At 48.5% G+C, this 18088-nt stretch overlaps 2 protein-coding genes and 2 long non-coding RNA genes across 4 annotated transcripts; 1 reads left to right on the top strand and 3 right to left on the bottom strand.

Annotated features, from left to right (window-relative positions):
• Positions 1 to 2028: 2028 nt before the first annotated feature.
• On the bottom strand, positions 2029 to 3699 carry LOC135819787 (uncharacterized). The gene is made up of 3 exons (XR_010553976.1): positions 3576 to 3699; positions 2719 to 2881; positions 2029 to 2113 (listed from the first exon to the last, which is right to left on the bottom strand). It is a non-coding gene; the product is annotated as an uncharacterized LOC135819787 (long non-coding RNA).
• A 926-nt stretch (positions 3700 to 4625) lies between these two features.
• LOC135819775 (uncharacterized) lies at positions 4626 to 7543 on the top strand. Its single transcript, XM_065333042.1, has 3 exons — positions 4626 to 4913; positions 5068 to 6060; positions 6287 to 7543. The coding sequence occupies exons 1-3, from the start codon at positions 4636 to 4638 to the stop codon at positions 7266 to 7268; spliced, it is 2253 nt and encodes a 750-aa protein (XP_065189114.1). The 5' UTR covers positions 4626 to 4635; the 3' UTR covers positions 7269 to 7543.
• An 11-nt stretch (positions 7544 to 7554) lies between these two features.
• On the bottom strand, positions 7555 to 9923 carry LOC135819779 (uncharacterized). The gene is made up of 4 exons (XM_065333049.1): positions 9226 to 9923; positions 8791 to 9005; positions 8215 to 8533; positions 7555 to 8043 (listed from the first exon to the last, which is right to left on the bottom strand). The coding sequence occupies exons 1-4, from the start codon at positions 9893 to 9895 to the stop codon at positions 7805 to 7807; spliced, it is 1443 nt and encodes a 480-aa protein (XP_065189121.1). The 5' UTR covers positions 9896 to 9923; the 3' UTR covers positions 7555 to 7804.
• A 5812-nt stretch (positions 9924 to 15735) lies between these two features.
• On the bottom strand, positions 15736 to 17231 carry LOC135819786 (uncharacterized). The gene is made up of 3 exons (XR_010553975.1): positions 17210 to 17231; positions 16305 to 16448; positions 15736 to 15836 (listed from the first exon to the last, which is right to left on the bottom strand). It is a non-coding gene; the product is annotated as an uncharacterized LOC135819786 (long non-coding RNA).
• Between the last annotated feature and the right edge of the window lie 857 nt (positions 17232 to 18088).

Raw genomic sequence — 18088 nt, 5'->3', positions numbered from 1 at the left:
AAAAATGCATACACTTGGTAGTTGTTTTAAGTAAAGGGAGAGCAAAGTGTATGGATTTCAAGATAGACTCAAAATTTACAAAATAAATAGGAAAAGGCGACAGCGTATACTGCCAAACGCGGCAACGTCCGAATCATTACAAAGCCCAAATCGGAGTACATGTTCAGTTTACGTATACCAGATCTCACTCACTGAGTATCCTTTTGAAACGGCAGCAGAAGCCCTCCAAAAGCTTCACGCCTGACAGACGTCCCGCAGCCCATGAAGCATGGGCAGAGCGTGTGCTGCAGGCGAGAGGTACGGATGGGTAGAGATACAACAGCTGCACCAACCAGATCCGATCTGTCATTGACAAGTCTGTTTGCTACTGACAAGCTCCTGCAGTTTGTGCAGACATTTCTGGAAGAAGATATTCGCCAAGAAATGCGAAAAATCGATTCCACTAAAATCTCAGCAGATGACGGCGATTCGATTTCTGGGGCTCCATCGCTTTCTCACACCTGCTCGCCTTATCGAAGGTGTTTGTGCCTGGAGTAGTACAAAGCAATGCAAGACAACATGCACAAGCATACACACACGCACACACACAGACGGTAATAAGAATGCAGACACACAAACACACACACGCACGTGCGTGCGTGCAACAAACGTGCGTGCAACTGTGTTTATACACAACACCATCATGGTATTGCTGCAAGACCAACAAAATCTTTAAAGACAACAGTGTTGTCAAACATATCAAAACAGTAAAGACTAAGTGAGGAGCAGTCTGACTTACTCTCTCCCCCTCAATGAAGGCACGCACACACACACGCACGCACACACACATGCACACACGCACGCACACACATACACACAAACGCATGCACGTATGCTTACCCAAGGATCCTAGAAAAGTCTCGAGAATTCTGCCTGCAAATGGTGGTCAGGATTCCATACAGGTCGTGGAGCGTCGGGCAGTTTTTCTGTGCCCTCAGCCAGTGCAGTGTGCCGTGTACGTTCTTGATATCCGCCTTCCCGCGCATATCCTTATGATTGTCGTCCATGTAGTCCGGTAGGACAATGCGATAGTTACGTAGAAGCTTCTCGTCGACGAATTCTGCAGCATGCCTGGCCAGCAACTCTGTGCACAACATAGCAGCAAAGAGACGGGAATGGAGAGAGGGAAAGAGGAGGGGGGGGGGGGGGGGGGGAGGGGGTGCAGACAAACTTCAGCACACTGATGAATGTACATGTATTCGAATACTTCAAAGTTGTACGCACTACGCCATTCCCCGCCTCAGATCTGCGCCAAATATGATGTAATCACGGAATTCCTCCGTGACAGAAACCCATAGCAGAAAAGGCCCCAAGCTGCACACCCTGGTTTCCATGTACTCTTGATGTCTGGTAATCCAGAGTGTCCATATTTGGGGAATCCAGGTTAGGCCAGTCTACTGGGCTTACCTACCTGTTACAGATATTTCCAAATGATGTCTGCCAACAGAAATACAATCGCTCCAATGATGACGACTTAAAAACGTCTCAGAGAGCGTTGCAGTCTAGAAGGGAGCCTTTTCATCAGGTTCATTCCTGAGATAATGCGAGACAGAAAGATGGACAGACAGACAAGCTGATGGATAGACAGACAAGCTGACGGACAGACAGAGAAGAGAGGCATCAAGCCAAGACCGAATTCTTCAAACATGACACCTCAGCACAAATGAAGAGGTACCCATAACATACAACCAATAGTCCATACCCTCCCCCCCCCCCCCCCAAGGTGGGCAACGCCTGGGCCAGCTGTGCATAGGGTCTTGGTCAAGCATTGTTGGATCTTCTGATGTCATGCATCCACGCCACAACAGCGCAAGGCCGGTCTCGAGGCAGGGCACCATTGTTTTTGATCCACGAGTACCCGCGACTCCCCGGGATCCGTTCAAGGCATTATCCATATCGTGCAACCATCGCCATGTGTATTGTAAAACGTTTCCCCTGCACGCAGCGATATTACAAAATTCATCGATCTTCGGCCTGCACCCGTGGAAATTACCTTGGCCGGGCACTGGTGTGTATCCAGCTGTGGTGAATGGCTAGATAGTCCATGACTCCACAGCAGCTGCTCTTTCAGATCCTGCCAACCGATACAAACAGAAATGTGACGCAGTACTACACTTGCTGCATGTGACCTTGCAATGGAGCACATCCAAGCAGAAATCGTATGTAAAAAAATTTGAATATTGGCATGAGAAATGTTTGGTTCAGGCACTCGACTGCCTTACACCTACCTGTGCAGCACTTGTAGGACACACATTCACAGGTTCTTCATTGCACCGGCCAGGCATGGAGCAGTTCGTAATCGATTTGGTGGAGTCCCATTTGGATATCAGAGCTCACTAAGATACTGTAAGTCCACTAAATATTCGGCGCATATTTCGTTCTTCGCATATAGATTTTCGGCTATTTCGGCCTGGGCATGCTTGTCCGGAGATTTGTTGTGACAGTGTATGCAGGCAGCAACAGCACAGGCCGCAATATTAATGCGGCCGGAATGTGCTTTCACTCTGGGAGGCCAAAATCTATATATGCCTAAAATTTGTGGACTTACAATATGACTAGGATGGAGGGGGAGGGGGGGGGGGCGTTTGGACCAAAAAAATGTTACATTACGATCCCTTCCACTTGAATATCAGCCGTCGTCTATTCTTGGTAGCATAGGGGCATCATTATAGTACTCACAGGGCGCTGCAGAAATCGCTGGTGGTTGAAATCTTCAGCTTTCATGTCCCCGACAGCAAAGACACTCTCTTCTCGCTGGGCTGTTTAGATGTTGCCAACAAGCTCTGTGTCTGCATTTACCTTGTAGCGGTCATTGGAAGCCAGGGAAAGACCTAGCACACATCTTCAAAACAAAACAAAAAACACACTTTACAGTTGCAAGTAATTGGCGTGGCGCACGTGAAACGGGTGTTTAGCTGCACTCGATTGAAAAGTGGAAAACGTATTCAAAGTTTGAACTTGCTTACATGTTCGGCTTAAGACTGCGCACAAAAGCATCTCTCATTAACCTTTGCGGAAGATTCTACTCTAGAGAGGGTAAGGCGATAGGTCTAACAACCAGTAACCGACGATGGGGCAAAACCTCATTGGCTGAGTCCATGGTGACCATGGTGATCCATGGTGACCTCGGTTGACCTCGGGGGGGGGGGGGTCAGCCCAGTTCATTGCATCTTAAGTGGGTCATGCTTGCATCACTGCATTTATCAGCACAGCACACATTCCCTGCTGCCGGCTCGGGTCTCTAACTCGAGACCTTGCTGTGGTGATTCGCCGGCAACCTCGCAGCCATTCACTCTCCCATGAAGACAGTTGATGGAGAAAAGGAGGATAGAAACAAAATATTTGAAAGGCAGACAAAAACTGAAAGGGATCTGATCCTGCATTCACAGCTACCTAGACACATGATACAGTCATGTGACTAGGCAGGCTGAGAAGTCCGGAGTTTGTTCTTGCTATCTCAACAAATACCAAAACCAGCCTTTATTGGATAACGATAGCTCCTACGGCCAACTCAAAAGAGATCCAGTTTCTCTTACTTGGTTCTCCAGTAGAAAATTTCCCTGGGTGGATGCATACGTAGGACCTCGCATACAAATGCTTCGACAGACGTGAGGCCATCCAGCGAGACTGGACAGAATGTGTCCTGGCTGAACGTGTTGGACACCTGAGCCATCGACAAAGAAACAGCCGAGGATAACCAATAGAGCAATAGAATAGACATTCAAAATTAATGATTATTGAAACGCAATTGAACACTTTTAACAGGCTCACCTAAAATTTCAATTGCAATTGAGTTGGAATATCTAAGACAGACAGGCGCGTAGCCCACATGGGCCAGGGGGGGGGGGGACGTGCACCCCCCCCCCAAATGTCGACCCTGGTTCAGCATGCACATAATGACCATGAATGACATGCACCAGCCATCCTAAACATATACGGCGGTGCACAACCCCCCCCCCCCTCCCCTAAAAGGGGGACCAGCTATGCCGCTGTCACAGAGTACTGTACCAGGAAGATTGCTTTCCCCAACAATGGTGATCATCACGCCTTGATTCCTTCCCATGCCGTTACCTTCACTATCAGGTTCCCTGCATTGCATTAACCTGGTTCAATACTTTTAGGCGTGCAACCTGCTCAAATCAGGCAGGCTTGCTATGGATACCATGGTGATCGAATGGTGCTCTGCTAAATACCAGAGATAATAATTGTTGTGACCAAAGCTAAGTGCTACAAGTGCATGCACGTCAAAATATTCGATTTCTGCACATTCTTTACACGTCCGCGACTGTAAGTGTGCTCATAAGCATAATAGAGAGTATACGATTGCAGGTCATTAACTACTTGAGATGTTTCTATTGACTGGCATCATGAACCCCGATTAACGAGTACTGGTATGCATAAGTGCTGGTATACATGAGTACTGGTATGCATGAGTCCTGAAACTTTATCCATACTTATGGTGGTGAACACGCACCTGGCAGTATGGCGGTAAATACACGCCGGCCAGTAATAGGCGCTGTTCACACAAGGCATTACGTCATGTTTTGGGCCTTGAAAAACCCCGGGAAAGCGTTTTGGGTGGCAGAGACCTGGCGCATGGCGTTGGCATTTATCCACGAGGTGAAATATGAAAGTAGGAAGCGGTATTTTTGTCTTTTGCCTGGTCTTTTCGTTCTTGTTGGCTGTTGCCTATGGACGCTCTGGACCATGTCTGCCCAATCGTCAGCTGAGGACCGCCTGAAGAAGTCCAGCTCGTTATGGGAATCGACTTTGCGCAAGAAAAACTCTTCGTCATGGAAAGTGGGGGAAATGAGGCTGTACCTGCAGCTGAAAGGCGAAGACGACTCTGGAAAGAAAGCTGACCTGCAAAAGAGGTGAGACACACAAAACACCTTGTCCTCTGTGTAAGGATGCAATAAAAAATTGATATTACTCCTGAAATTGCTGTCGGAATAGTTTCCAAATAATAATAAAATGCGCAATAATATTATTATCATTCGCTGTACACACGTTTTTGTATTTGTGCAGAGTGTCGGCACTGCTGCTGTCTGGGACTGTGACTGGGGAGCTTGAGGATGACACCGCTGGAGCCTCGTCATCTGATGTCCGTTTTCCTGACAGAGGATGGAAGAAGCTGGTGGATGTGACGCAGGAGGAGCTGAAGATGAAGTTCTCAATCTTCTCCCTCATGGACCACTTCATGTGCAGGAAGTCGTCTGATGGTCTGGATGCTGACGACATGAGAGCTGTGTCCTCCCATAGCTTTGGACTCTACAGCAAGAAGTACTGCCGAGATGGAGAGGTGTGCCTGGAGAATGGGACGGTGTATTTCCGTGGGTTTTGCAAGGCAGAGATGAAGACGTCGATGCGGTATAAAATAGCAATGGCAATGAAACGCGAGCCCTCTGTACGGATCATCTATGCGTCTTGTGAGTGCCGAGCTGGCATTGGCCCATCAGCCAGCTGCAAGCACATCGGGGCCATGTGCTATGGACTAGAGGAATTCTGCCGACGAGGGATATTCACTGGGATGACCTGCTCAACCAGTGACCTACAGGCTTGGAGCGCACCACCAGGCAAAAGGCGAGTTTCTGACATGGAGTTCGCTAAGCCTGTGTTCAACCATACCCCGAAGTCAACCTCCAGTCGTGCGTCCTTCGATCCACGTGCTGCCACCGCTCCAAAAGACTCTGCACCAGAAGAGCGACAGAGACTCTTTGACTTGTTGAGCTCTTGCTCCCAACCAGCCAATATCCTGGACACTCTGCGGCCATGCTCTACCTCTCCTGCTCAGACAACCACCTGCTCCACTGGATCAACCGACTGCCGGTCAGTGCCGGAGCTAGTGCAGCTGATGAAGGAGTCCAGGACGTACCGCAGCACATTCCGACCTGATGGCAGTGTTGTCGTGGCATGGTGTGATATGTTCATGCGTCATATGCAAGTGTCCAGGCAGCAACGCCATGCACTGGAGTATCGAACTCGTGGGCAGGCTGGTAACCGGCAGTGGAAAATGCAAAGGTATGTCTGAGGATAGTGTACTGCATTCAGTCCAGGAAAGTCTGCAGGCACATAACACTATCCAAAACATGACGAGTGTATACTGTTTTCATGCTTTTGTTGACGACTTTGTTTAGGCCATGACTTTACAACACTTTCAAGTATGTTCAAATTCACCCAACACTGCAGATTGGTTGGTTCATGTGTATGTCCCTCTGGTGTGTTCATTTTGTGCCCTATGCAACAGGTACGGGCGACTCACAGCATCCAACTTCGGCGTGATTGTGAAGTGCAAATCAGCACATCCATCGTTGGTGAAACGCCTTCTATCCCAGTCAGTTATCAACAGTCCGGCCTTGTCGTGGGGCAGAGAGCATGAAGATGAAGCCGTCCGCATCTACTCGGAGAAGCAGCACATGTCTGGCATGAATGGCCTGTGTGTCTCACGGCGTGGTCTTGTTGTAATGCAGTGTGGGTACGTTGCTGCCAGCCCAGATGGAATCGTATTCGTCCCGACCCAGCCGCTGACATCGCAAATGGGTTTACTTGAGGTCAAATGCCCATATTCCCATCGTCACCACTCTCCCCAAGATGCATGCATGGAGTCTGGCTCCAACCCATTCTACTGCACATGGTCAGATGGAGGTTTATGCCTACGGCGACAACATGACTATTTCTATCAAGTGCAAGGTGGCATGGCAGTTGCTGAAGTGCAGTGGTGCGACTTTGTCGTGTGGACGCCAATGGGCATCGCTATACAGCGAATCCCATTCGACGCGGCGTTCTGGAAGGAGCAGATGGAGCCGAAATTGACCGGCTTCTACCGTGGTTGGCTGCTTCCGCAACTTCTTCACCCACAAGAAGAGCCCGTCTGCTACACGGATGTTGCCCCTGCCGACCTCACCCAGCGCAATGTGCCGCCGCCAGTGTCGTGTGCTCTACAAGATGCCGCCATCTCTCCAACGCAAGAGAAGGATAACCCGCCACGACAGGTGTGCGCTGCAGAAGATGCTGCCAAGTCTCCAACGCAAGGAAATGTGGACCGGCAGCAACGTATGTCAACCGCCACAGGAGTCTCATCCTGCTGCCAAGGTTGTTCATTTGATCGAGCATTGGCATTGCATCCGTGCAAAGTCTGTGCCCATCAGTTCCATCATATGTGCACGAATGATGACATGGGCAAAGTTTGCAGTTGCTGCTTGAGAGCTCATGGTGACGTCAGTCTTTGACGTGTTCATTGGCTGCCACCATTGCTACATGTATTTCCCCACCCTATGGACGGTGGAGCTGTGGCAATGCATCCACATGAACGGCTACGCATGCATACGGTGTACATACTTATATTGTCAGTGTACATAATGTCTAGTGTTTTATTGCCAGTGTACAGAACATGAAAGTGGATACAGCCCCACGTCACACCATTTTTTTTACAACCATACGTGAACATAGCCCACTTTATTGCCGTACATGACAGCCACACACATGCTTGTGATTTGTATGGTTGCTTCCATGATCCATTGAGTTACTTCATAGAACGCACTTTTGTCACTTCATGCTGAAAAGAAAAGAGGAGAAATACAGGCAGTGATATTGCTATGGTGGTGACAGCAGTAACGTGTGGAAAATAGCAACGGATGCATGGTGGGGGGTTGGGGGGGGGGGGGGGGAAGAGGCTCACAGAAGCAAACACTGGGACAGGCCATCATGAACCTGTCAGTAACTGAACGCATTGAGCAGTAACGGTGCAGCAAGAAATGGAAGGAAACTATGTAATGAGCTGCGCACCAAAATCGGCAACCACACAGCAAACCAGAAATATGGCATCAGCAATGTCAAAGTGAGCGGATAGAATAAAATCCAGGATGTGAAAGTTCTTTATTCGTTCGATAGCACGTTCTACATGAACGCGTAGCGAGGCAACGCGGCGGGTCTGCACCAACTCCTTTTCGGTCAGCTGTTGGCCATTCTTGATGAACGGTGGTATGTTGACATAGGCACCCCGTTCTGAGGTAACAAGAAACAAGAAGCACAGTTTATAAGCTTCCAAGCAAAACTTGCTTACACCACCATTTCCAGCATTGACTGCACAACACATCTACTGTGAGGAGGAGTTTACAGCACTGATCGCAACCATAAAGTATTGTTCACCAAAAGGAAACAAAACAGGGGACATACCTTCACAGAGTTCCTTGATTGTGAATCCTTTGTCCGCCATGACTGAGTCACCTTTGTCCAGCAAATCCAGCACTCCACACGTCTTGGTGATTTCACGGTCAGAAACTGACCCACCATACAGGGAAGAGATGAACGAGATAGCTCCACTGGGTGTGATGCAAACTAGAGCTTTGAATGTGTTTCTATTCTTGTACGTTGACCAGGTGACTCTCTGAGTGTCGGGGTCGGAGGGAATCTGGATGGGAAACTCGGTGCAATCGATTATAGTGCGTGTGGTGGGGTATAGGTCGCGGAACTTCTGGGGCATAGCGGCATCGATCTACAGGTTAGTAGATAGAACATGGGCACATAGCACACACACACACACACACCAATGGGACTCAATTCTCGAAAGACCAGATCAAGCACAGACACTGATGCGATCGTATGTAAGGTATACTTTAGGAAAAAAATAAACCAGCCCTATTGCAATCCAAAAGGCTGGACTCACTAACGACCAGTAATGGGTTAGGCTTCAGCTGTTGAGCCACGGGCATATCATCAACAGACACAAATCATTCTGGCATGACAACTAACCTGCGCTCTAGACGGCCAGGCGGGTAGCTGTGCGGACTTGAAGGCGTGGTACATGACCATAAGGTACGAGGTGAAGATGCGGCTCACAGTACCTGCACTGATTGAAAACCTCTGAGCCAGGTCTTCGTTAGGACAATCCAGCCGCAACTTCATGAACGTAAGGAGCAGGCTGTTTTCATCGTCCAAGGCCCTCACACACTGACGTTGCCGTTCACCTATGCAGTGGGCACAGTACATTGAACCGAGACATGTATGACATGGCCCACGAAAAGAAGTTTGATTTGCCAGGAGGATGGAGACTCACAGCACTGAGTATGGAAATTATGGTACCGACACAAGTAGGTTCCGTACTACTGAAGTCATTCCACCCAACAACATTGCAAAGCACAGTATTTACATCATCAAAATCTAGCACAGAGCAGATAACATCCTCACCTGTTCTTGCTCCATTCCATAAAGTCATCCCCTTGCAGTGGGGCTCCAGGAAAGCCACCAATGCCTGAAATTGCTCATAGCTGGGGATACCAGTATAGAACTTGGTGAGGCTGTCACTGTTGCAAATCCTGGCGACAGAAAACTCTGGTGCTGGTACTGTGGCAGTTTCCTCCAACTTGACTCGCAGTGCCTCATTCTCCTGTGTCAACTTCTGCACCTCCATCCGCAACCGTGTGTTCTCCTCCAAACATTCCTGGATCTGAGTTCGCACTTCACTGATCTGCTCATCAACGCTGGGCAGGGATGGTGATGGCTGCTCCTCACAAGTGCTTTCACATGTTTCAGGCTTCGCTGCTGACGGTTGGGGCGTTTTGTCCTGATGTGTCTTCAGAGCCACGCGTTCTTTTGGCGTTTTCCTCGTCTTCTCTGCTGCTGACCATGCGAACAGCGTTGGGATAGGATGCTCCTTGGAGCGCTTTCCGCCAACAAAATGAGCGCCGCAGACCCTTGTCGAGCTGCCCACAACCACACTCGATGTCCGCATGTTGTGGAGCCACTTTTTGAGTGTAGGCTTCTTTCCCAGAGGAAGACGGTGAAAAGAAAGCTTTGTTCCATCTTTCCGCTTGCCACCCCGATTAGAGCAGCCAAAGACGCAGCAAGTCTTCGTCATCGTGTCTAAACGACTACAACCACTTCCTCCACAGTCGACAGATAACCTGAACCTAACTAAATCAAAATGTAAGTTTGTTCTTTCTTCAAACAACGAAGCCCAAAAGTTTTTGCCACCCAATCTGAGCTTCCCGCGCGATGACGTAAACCAATGATGTCACTTGCCCTTGTGTGTACAACGCCTATTGAACAACAGGAAGAAAAGAGATCAATGGCTGTAAGTACAGTCTAGTATGCATGTCTGGTATACATGATTACTGGTATACATGTAGAGGCGACGGTTTCAACTAGGACATAGGTTGCAAACCGGAACGGACTCAATATTCACTTTCTCTCTTGGTATTTTGATTAGAAAACATATGTCACAGTGAGACTACGATGTGTTATACTCCGAGCCAAAATGTCATGGCTCTGTGATGACCAGAAGCGCCATACCAAGCAGGTGAGTTTTTGACGTGTTGCTTCGCACTGCGACTTGAGTTTTACGACTTTCGAAAAATCAACTTCTTGTCGCAGGTAAACAGCGGCTCGCCTCTCGCCAATAAAGCACCGCATACCAATCAAAACTAATGGAAGCACACACAAGGCTTATTGTTACTCTGTACTGGCCGTCGTGGAGTGATAGCAATTACCTAATTTCAGACCCAGAGTGAAGTTGACGTGCACTCTAAGGGCCCGGCCTCACATGCACTTGAGAGTTGCGGATCCGCTGCAGCGGTGTCGCAAGCAAGAGCGTGTATCACCATGTAAACTGCGAGTAGCGGAACTTCCGCCGTGGCGGAAAGTTCAAATCCGCTACTCCAAAAATTTTGGAGCGTATACTCTCCTGCGGAAGTTCCGCTCCTGCGACACTCCGACATAGTGAGCGATTTGTGTTGTTCGATTTTATTTTCGATCATGAAGTGGACAGTTTGACTTTAGTCAATATATCAGAGCAGCTACGGCTGCAGTTGTACATGTATGTTGAAGTCAAGACTCGTTTGGCCAAGGGATGAAGAGAGATACGGAGCGATAGGTGGATAGCCGAGAAGCTGAAACCGACGGCTGCGGCGTCGGCCAAAGACCAAATCCCGGACCCGTGAGCAGCCAAGCATGGCCATCATGTAAAACCACGCAGTCGGACCACTGTGATGTAGGTCTAGCAAGAGCGATACATGTACCACTATTACCAGTATCTGTAGCAGTTATCATTGCCATTGGTTATCGTCGACGTGCTGCTCAACAAGTTCGTACTAGTATTCAGCAACAAAATGTCGCTGCGGTCTCCATTGCCTGTCGACAACGTCTCGACAATCGACCTCTACCCAACGGAAAATCCATTCTTTCAGATTACTAGTATAGTATACAGAACAAAGACTCAAAGTCAACAATACCGAACCCACGACATGTAGCTAATGCTTGATACTCAACAAAAACAACGATCTGTCCAACACCTAGTATCTACATCAACAGTACATCAGTGCTGCGTCGATGTGTCCACAAAGGACGAAACAGTTCTGTCCACGGACACAGTACTGACTGTACATCATCAGTACGTGCACGCGTACTTCGAAGTGAAAGCATGCTTGAGTTGCAGGGGAGCTGCACTGAATATTTTGGAAGTCAGAGAGGCGCGCTCGCTTCGTTCGCCGTGCACGCGTGAGCATGTGAGACCACGCGTACGCGAGCATTTTGTCGCAGGAGAGGTGCGACACTACTCCCGCAAAACCTTGTCGCACCAGCGGATCCGCCACTGCATGTGGGACCGGGCCCTTAAACGAGTCCGGTTTGGAGCCACCTCTGATTTGAACTTTTTGAAGCGAAAAATTGGGCAACTTGGAGGCAATGGGTCAACACAAAGGAGTGGCTCAGTTCGATTGACTCTGGCCCCAGAGCAAATTTCAACATGCCAGTTTCCTTCCACAAACATATTTCGAGTGAAAAATCAACGCTGATGATCGGTTTGGGTCTATACAAATTTGGCTGTCAAAGCGTTCCAGTATCGAGCCGTCTACTCTACATGATTACTGGTATACATGAATACAGATTATCGCACCCCACGTGAGTGTCTCCATGGTTTGAGCCAATCAGCGGCCTTACTGAGCGTGCAATATTCCCCAGTACACCGCCAGCCAATGAGTGGATGCACTGCAGTGCGATATTGCACCCCGGCGCCGGCGAGTGAGCGTGCAAATAACCTATATTTGCACGCTCACTTCGAAGTGAGCGTGCAAATATAGGTTATTTGCACGCTCACTTCGAAGCGAGCGTGCAAATATAGGTTATTTGCACGCTCGCTTCGAAGTGAGCGTGCGGATATGTTATTTGCACGCTCACTCGCCGGGGTGCAATATCGCACTGCAGTGCATCCACATACTCATCTGGTCATTGGCTGGCGGTGTACTGGGGAATATTGCGAGTCGCTCCGCCAAGCAGTCGCTGCTGACTTGCTGCAGCACACCAAATAATAATTGGTCGAGGACGTTGTCGCGGAAGCGAATGTGGACCCGGCTTGCGTCCGCCAAGCCAACTTCACAAGCTCCGTGAGAGTCGAGACAGCAGATGCCCAAGTATTGGAGAAGACTGTCGACAGCCGATTTGAGAAACTGTCCGACGCCGCCATCGACAGCCTCGTTTCTGAGCAGAAAAACAAAAACACAGCGGAGCAGGCAACTGACAAATGGCTCCGCTTATTCGACGAGTATTGTAAAGACACAGGACGTCGCTGTGACCTGAGTACGGTTACGGCAAGCGACCTAGCTTTAATACATTCTGCGACATGCATACGTCGAATTCCGTCCGGAGAAAGCTGGAGTGAAGTTCTACTCTGCATCAAGCTTGCTCGGTTTCCGTTCCGCAATACATCGCAAGCTAGTCGAGTTGAAGCGGCCCATGAACGTCCACAGTGACCCAGCGTTCAAGGACGCAAACATTGCATTGAAGGCTTTCCTCATGAAGCCAAAGAAAGCGGGAGAAGTCAAACTGAGCGGTGGAGCACAAACACCCCATCAACGACGACGACATGAGCAAGCTGTCCCGCTACTTCCAGGATCTCCCGTGTATAGACAGCAGCTGCTCGAAAGAAGTGTTCCTCTAAAAATGAACGCGACTGGTTGTGCTGTGTTGTATGACTGTGAAATGATAGCAGGGTTGAATGCAGCATGCTAGGGTTGCACCAGACTGTGTCAAGTGTATGTGGTGACAGACTGTGTGGTGGCAGGGGTGCGATAAATGTATTACTGCACTCGGACGCGTGCAATACCGGCGTCGATATCTGCACTTACGGCTTCGCCGTTCGTGCAGATATCGGCCGGTATTGCACTGGTCCTTGTGCAGTAATACATACTTATAGCACAGGTAACCATGAGTACGTATGTATTACTGCACAAGGACCAGTGCAATACCGGCCGATATCTGCACGAACGGCGAAGCCGTAAGTGCAGATATCGACGCCGGTATTGCACGCGTCCGAGTGCAGTAATACATTTATCGCACCCCTGCCACCACACAGTCTGTCACCACACACTTGACACAGTCTGGTGCAACCCTAGCATGCTGCATATATGCGCATGCAACCCTGCTATCATTCACAGTCATACAACACAGCACAACCAGTCGCGTTCATTTTTAGAGGAACACTTCTTTCGAGTAGCTGCTGTCTATCACGGGAGATCCTGGAAGTAGCGGGACAGCTTGCTCATGTCGTCGTCGTTGATGGGGTGTTTGTGCTCCACCGCTTTGACTTCTCCCGCTTTCTTTGTCTTCATGAGGAAGGCCTTCAATGCAATGTTTGCGTCCTTGAACGCTGCGTCACTGTGGACGTTCATGAGCCGCTTCAACTCGACTAGCTTGCGATGTATTGCGGAACGGAACCGAGCAAGCTTGATGCAGAGTAGAACTTTACTCCAGCTTTCTTCGGACGCAATTCGACGTATGCATGTCGCAGAATGTAAGCTAGGTCGCTTGCCGTAACCGTACTCAGGTCACAGCGACGTCCTGTGTCTTTACAATACTCGTCGAATAAGCGGAGCCATTTGTCAGTTGCCTGCTCTGTGTTTTTGTTTTTCTGCTCAGAAACGAGGCTGTTCGATGGCGGCGTCGGACAGTTTCTCAAATCGGCTATCGACAGTCTTCTCCAATACTTGGGCGTCCGCTGTCTCGACTCTCACGGAGCTTGTGAAGTAGTTGACTTGGCGGACGCAAGCCGGGTCCACATTCGCTTCCGCGACATCGACAGCGTCCTCGACCATTTTGGTGTGCTGCAGCAAGTCTGCAGCGACTCCCTGGCGGAGCGACTCGCAATATTCCCAGTACACCGCCAGCCAACGACTAATAGTCTATGTGGATGCACTGCAGTGCGATATTGCACCCCGGCGAGTGAGCGTGCAAATAACCTATATCTGCACGCTCACTTCGAAGCGAGCGTGCAAATAACCTATATTTGCACGCTCGCTTCGAAGTGAGCGTGCAAATATAGGTTATTTGCACGCTCACTCGCCGGGGTGCAATATCGCACTGCAGTGCATCCACATTGGCCGGCGGTGTACTGGGGAATATTGCACGCTCAGTAAGGCCGCTGATTGGCTCAAACCATGGAAACACTCACGTGGGGTGCGATAAATAATTATTATACATGTACATGAACACAGGTATACAAGAGCTCCCTCCGAGTTTACATGAACACAGGTATACATGAGTACATAATATACATGTACATGAGCACAGGTGTACATGAGCCCTGGCATACTACTGCATACAGTATACAGTTTACAGTACACAGTGATCTCATTCGCATGCATGACTCTATCCGTACTTCATAAGAGCAACAGCTTGGTCCGTGATTCCGTGAAGTACCCAGCCCGGTCTAAATCTACATCAGTAGACCATATACAGTAAGTATCGTTTATAAAGTGACCGGATATAATGATATACCGGTTATAGTGATAGAACACGTCAAAATCAAAATCAAATCAGAAAAAATACAGCTAAAATATTTCTATATACACTATTATCGGCTATACCGATATATCGCTTATTGTGATGGACTTCAGGAAGCAAACCATATCAAATGTACAGGAAAATATCGCATATAATGATCAAGAGTGATGATCACACGTTTCTGTATGCACATGTCCTTTTCTGGCTGCGCTACCCCTCGCTCCCTTTGTATGGTCTTGTCCTTTTCTGCATCTTTCTGCATGCTCTTGTCCGTTTCTGGCTGTGTTGCCTCTCACGATGATGTTGCCAACTCACGTACACAGCCACTCATGTCTATTTCTGGCTCTATGCAACTCGTTGGACACCGAGTAGATCTACGTGAGTACGGATCCAGCTCAGGCTTTTTTTGGAGAACACGCTGAAGAAGCAGCCATGCCACATGATGTATCGAAGTTCTAGTACATGTACAGTCTGTACTCGTACTGCACTGCCATGCACTGCTCTGTGTCATGCACCGGTACACAGTCCGCGGAGCATGCATGCACTTTCAGCATGCTTTTTCCAGCGTGTAGGTCTACGCATCATTTTCATGTGCAGTCATGTGCCATGTGTCGGTCAAACATGCAAATCGGCTATAGTGATGCACCGGATATAGTGATAAATTTTCGAAAATCAAAGGGGCACGTTATATCCGATATTTACTGTAATTATGGCAGAGCTCACTGACTTGTCAGTTTGAGCACTCTGGCAAGGTACGCTCGGGCCTGATTTAAATCTGGCTTTGGACAATTATATTTTCATTGCTATCAGGTTCGGCCTCATTTCCTCTGTGCTGCGCTGATGAGTTCACAAAGAACGAAACAGCATGCTGTCCGCAGATTGAGTAACTATTTTATGTGTGAATGAATAGTGAACTAGTGGAACATACCTCCTTTGTCATGTCTGCTCGCTCACTGTCGGAAATGGCTGCCCACCTAGCAACAAGGTTTACGAGCAGTGCACGCATTGGCTGCAGCACGTGAACTCTAGAGCATAACGAAAAAAAACCACAGCAGAGAGTATACCCAGTGAAGTTTTGATTGACAAGAAAGAGTTGTTTTGTTTTGTTTTAGAGTAATATTTCGTTTCCATTCCCGAAGAAATCAGGACAGCCACTTACCCCCGGAAAAACTGTCTGTGAGACTGGGTACCCTAACACCCTTCCAGCACACATACTTTAACATCACCTATCAACTCCAGTACTACAAATCACTGTGTCACAGAATGCGTATCTCAGTCTGTTTTCTGTCTTCATGTTTCGTCGATAAGGGCAGAGTCCTGGAGTGGAGAAAACTGCTGGAGAAGCTGCAGAATTGGTAATATTGATGGGTTTTCAATACTGCATTCGCCTCATATATTCATTAGAAAAGGATTTGTATTACTTCAGTATTACGGTCATAATGCTTGTGGATACAGTGTGCCAATATGTCATGCATCGATAGGACTATACTTACACCAGTGCATGAGCAGCTTGAACCATACTGTCCGCATCCTTGCTGTCCCCCAGCTTCCCACCGATATGTCCGCGCAGCTCTGTACTGTCCACCAGTTTGCGAATGGTGTCCACCTCAGATGAACGCAGTGGACAGCGGTTGTACCTAAGTCGTACAAAAGCAAGATCAATAACAGGCCCGCCGGAACCGGTCCGGTTGGTCAGACTTATTACAGGACCTACTTTTCAGCCACCGACACATGTTCTCTACTGTGGACGGCAGGCATACCCGCCATGCCATACACAAACTGTATGAACAGCCATGATACTACCGGACCAATCAAAAACTGCTTCAGATGGTCCTGAACAATTATGTTTAGAATGTACCATGTTTCACCGGCTATTTCTCTCTTTCTCTCTCTCTCTCTCTCTATCTCCATCTTTCTTTCTCTCTCTCTCTTTCTCTCTCTCTCTCTCTCTCTCTCTCTCTCTCTCTCTCTCTCTCTCTCTCTCCCTCCTTCCCTCCCTTGCTTCTTGTCTCCCAAAGACCGTGGTTGGGAAACGAGAGGTACCAGGCTTAGGTCCTGCCGCGCTGCAATCCACAGTTAAATTGGAGCTTGTGTCCTGGCACAAAGGTGACATGGATTGGGCAGATGGGGTTTGGCCTCTTTCCGGCGTATCTGGTCCATTCTCCACCACTGTTTAGGAGCTGCGTCTGATGCCTGATCCTGGGGTGGTGGCGTCCCACGGAGGTGGAAAGGTCAGCTTTGACCTGAGCTGTACTTGGATCCGTGGTCTTTTGCTCTTTTCTTTCTGCTTTTCTCTGAAGGGTACGTGTGTGTGTGTGTGTGTGTGTGTGTGTGTGTTTGTGTATGTTTGTGTGTGTGTGTGTGTGTTCATGTGACAGTTGGACACATGTGCCCTCACCTCTTTCTGGGTAGCGTGGCAAAAAAAAGGGGTTGGATGTACATGTATACGTCATGTACATGTACATGTACATGTAGGTACACACTCCGCAGTGCAGGAGGGCTCGTGAAAAGTGACGGAAAAGGGAAGGAATGAATTGTGGAGCTGTCCTTGGTGTTCATATTTGTCATTTTCGTAAAGATATACATGTACATGTACGGTCATGTACAATGTACATGTACATACCCAATGCTACCATACCCAATACGTGTACAAGTACACATGTACATGTACATGTACTTGTACATGTACACATGTACATGTACATGTACATGACCTCAGCGAGGGTGTGATCACAGGTGTAAATATTATAAGTGTTTTCACACTCACGGCTCCAGCTTCAAGTCAATACAGTATTTCATACTCACTTATCCATACACAATCACAAATCTCCACTTCTCTCCACATCTCTCCCCAGCGCTTTTCATTTGTCCTCTAGCTTTCCACGCCTAAATTCACGCCCAACCTCACACCCTTGCAGACCACATTTCTCAACAAACTTCGCTGATTACAAACACAAATCTACAATTCTGTCCATCTTCCTCTAACTCCAAGCGCTTTTTACCAGCTCCCCCCTAGGGTCCAGCGGATTCTGCCGGCAGAAACATTGGCAGAATTCGGTACTTTTCCTGGTAGGTTTCATACATGTTTGGTATGTGGATAAAGAAATGGAGCAGAATTCGAGGAATTGCCCGCCATAAGGTTTGTATGGTTCTGCCAATTTTACTGCTTTTCGAGCAGAATATGCCTCCTTTTCGAGCAGAATCCGCTGTTCCCTACGGCTGAGTCCCCCCCCCCCCCCCCCGCTTGCTTGTGCTCAGCCTTTACTGTGGTTGGTCA

The sequence above is a fragment of the Sycon ciliatum genome, chromosome 6 (genome assembly GCF_964019385.1).
Source record: "Sycon ciliatum chromosome 6, ocSycCili1.1, whole genome shotgun sequence".
Lineage (NCBI taxonomy): Eukaryota > Metazoa > Porifera > Calcarea > Leucosolenida > Sycettidae > Sycon > Sycon ciliatum.
Note: the sequence above shows the minus strand (reverse complement) of the source record. Positions and strands in the feature narration are given on the sequence as shown.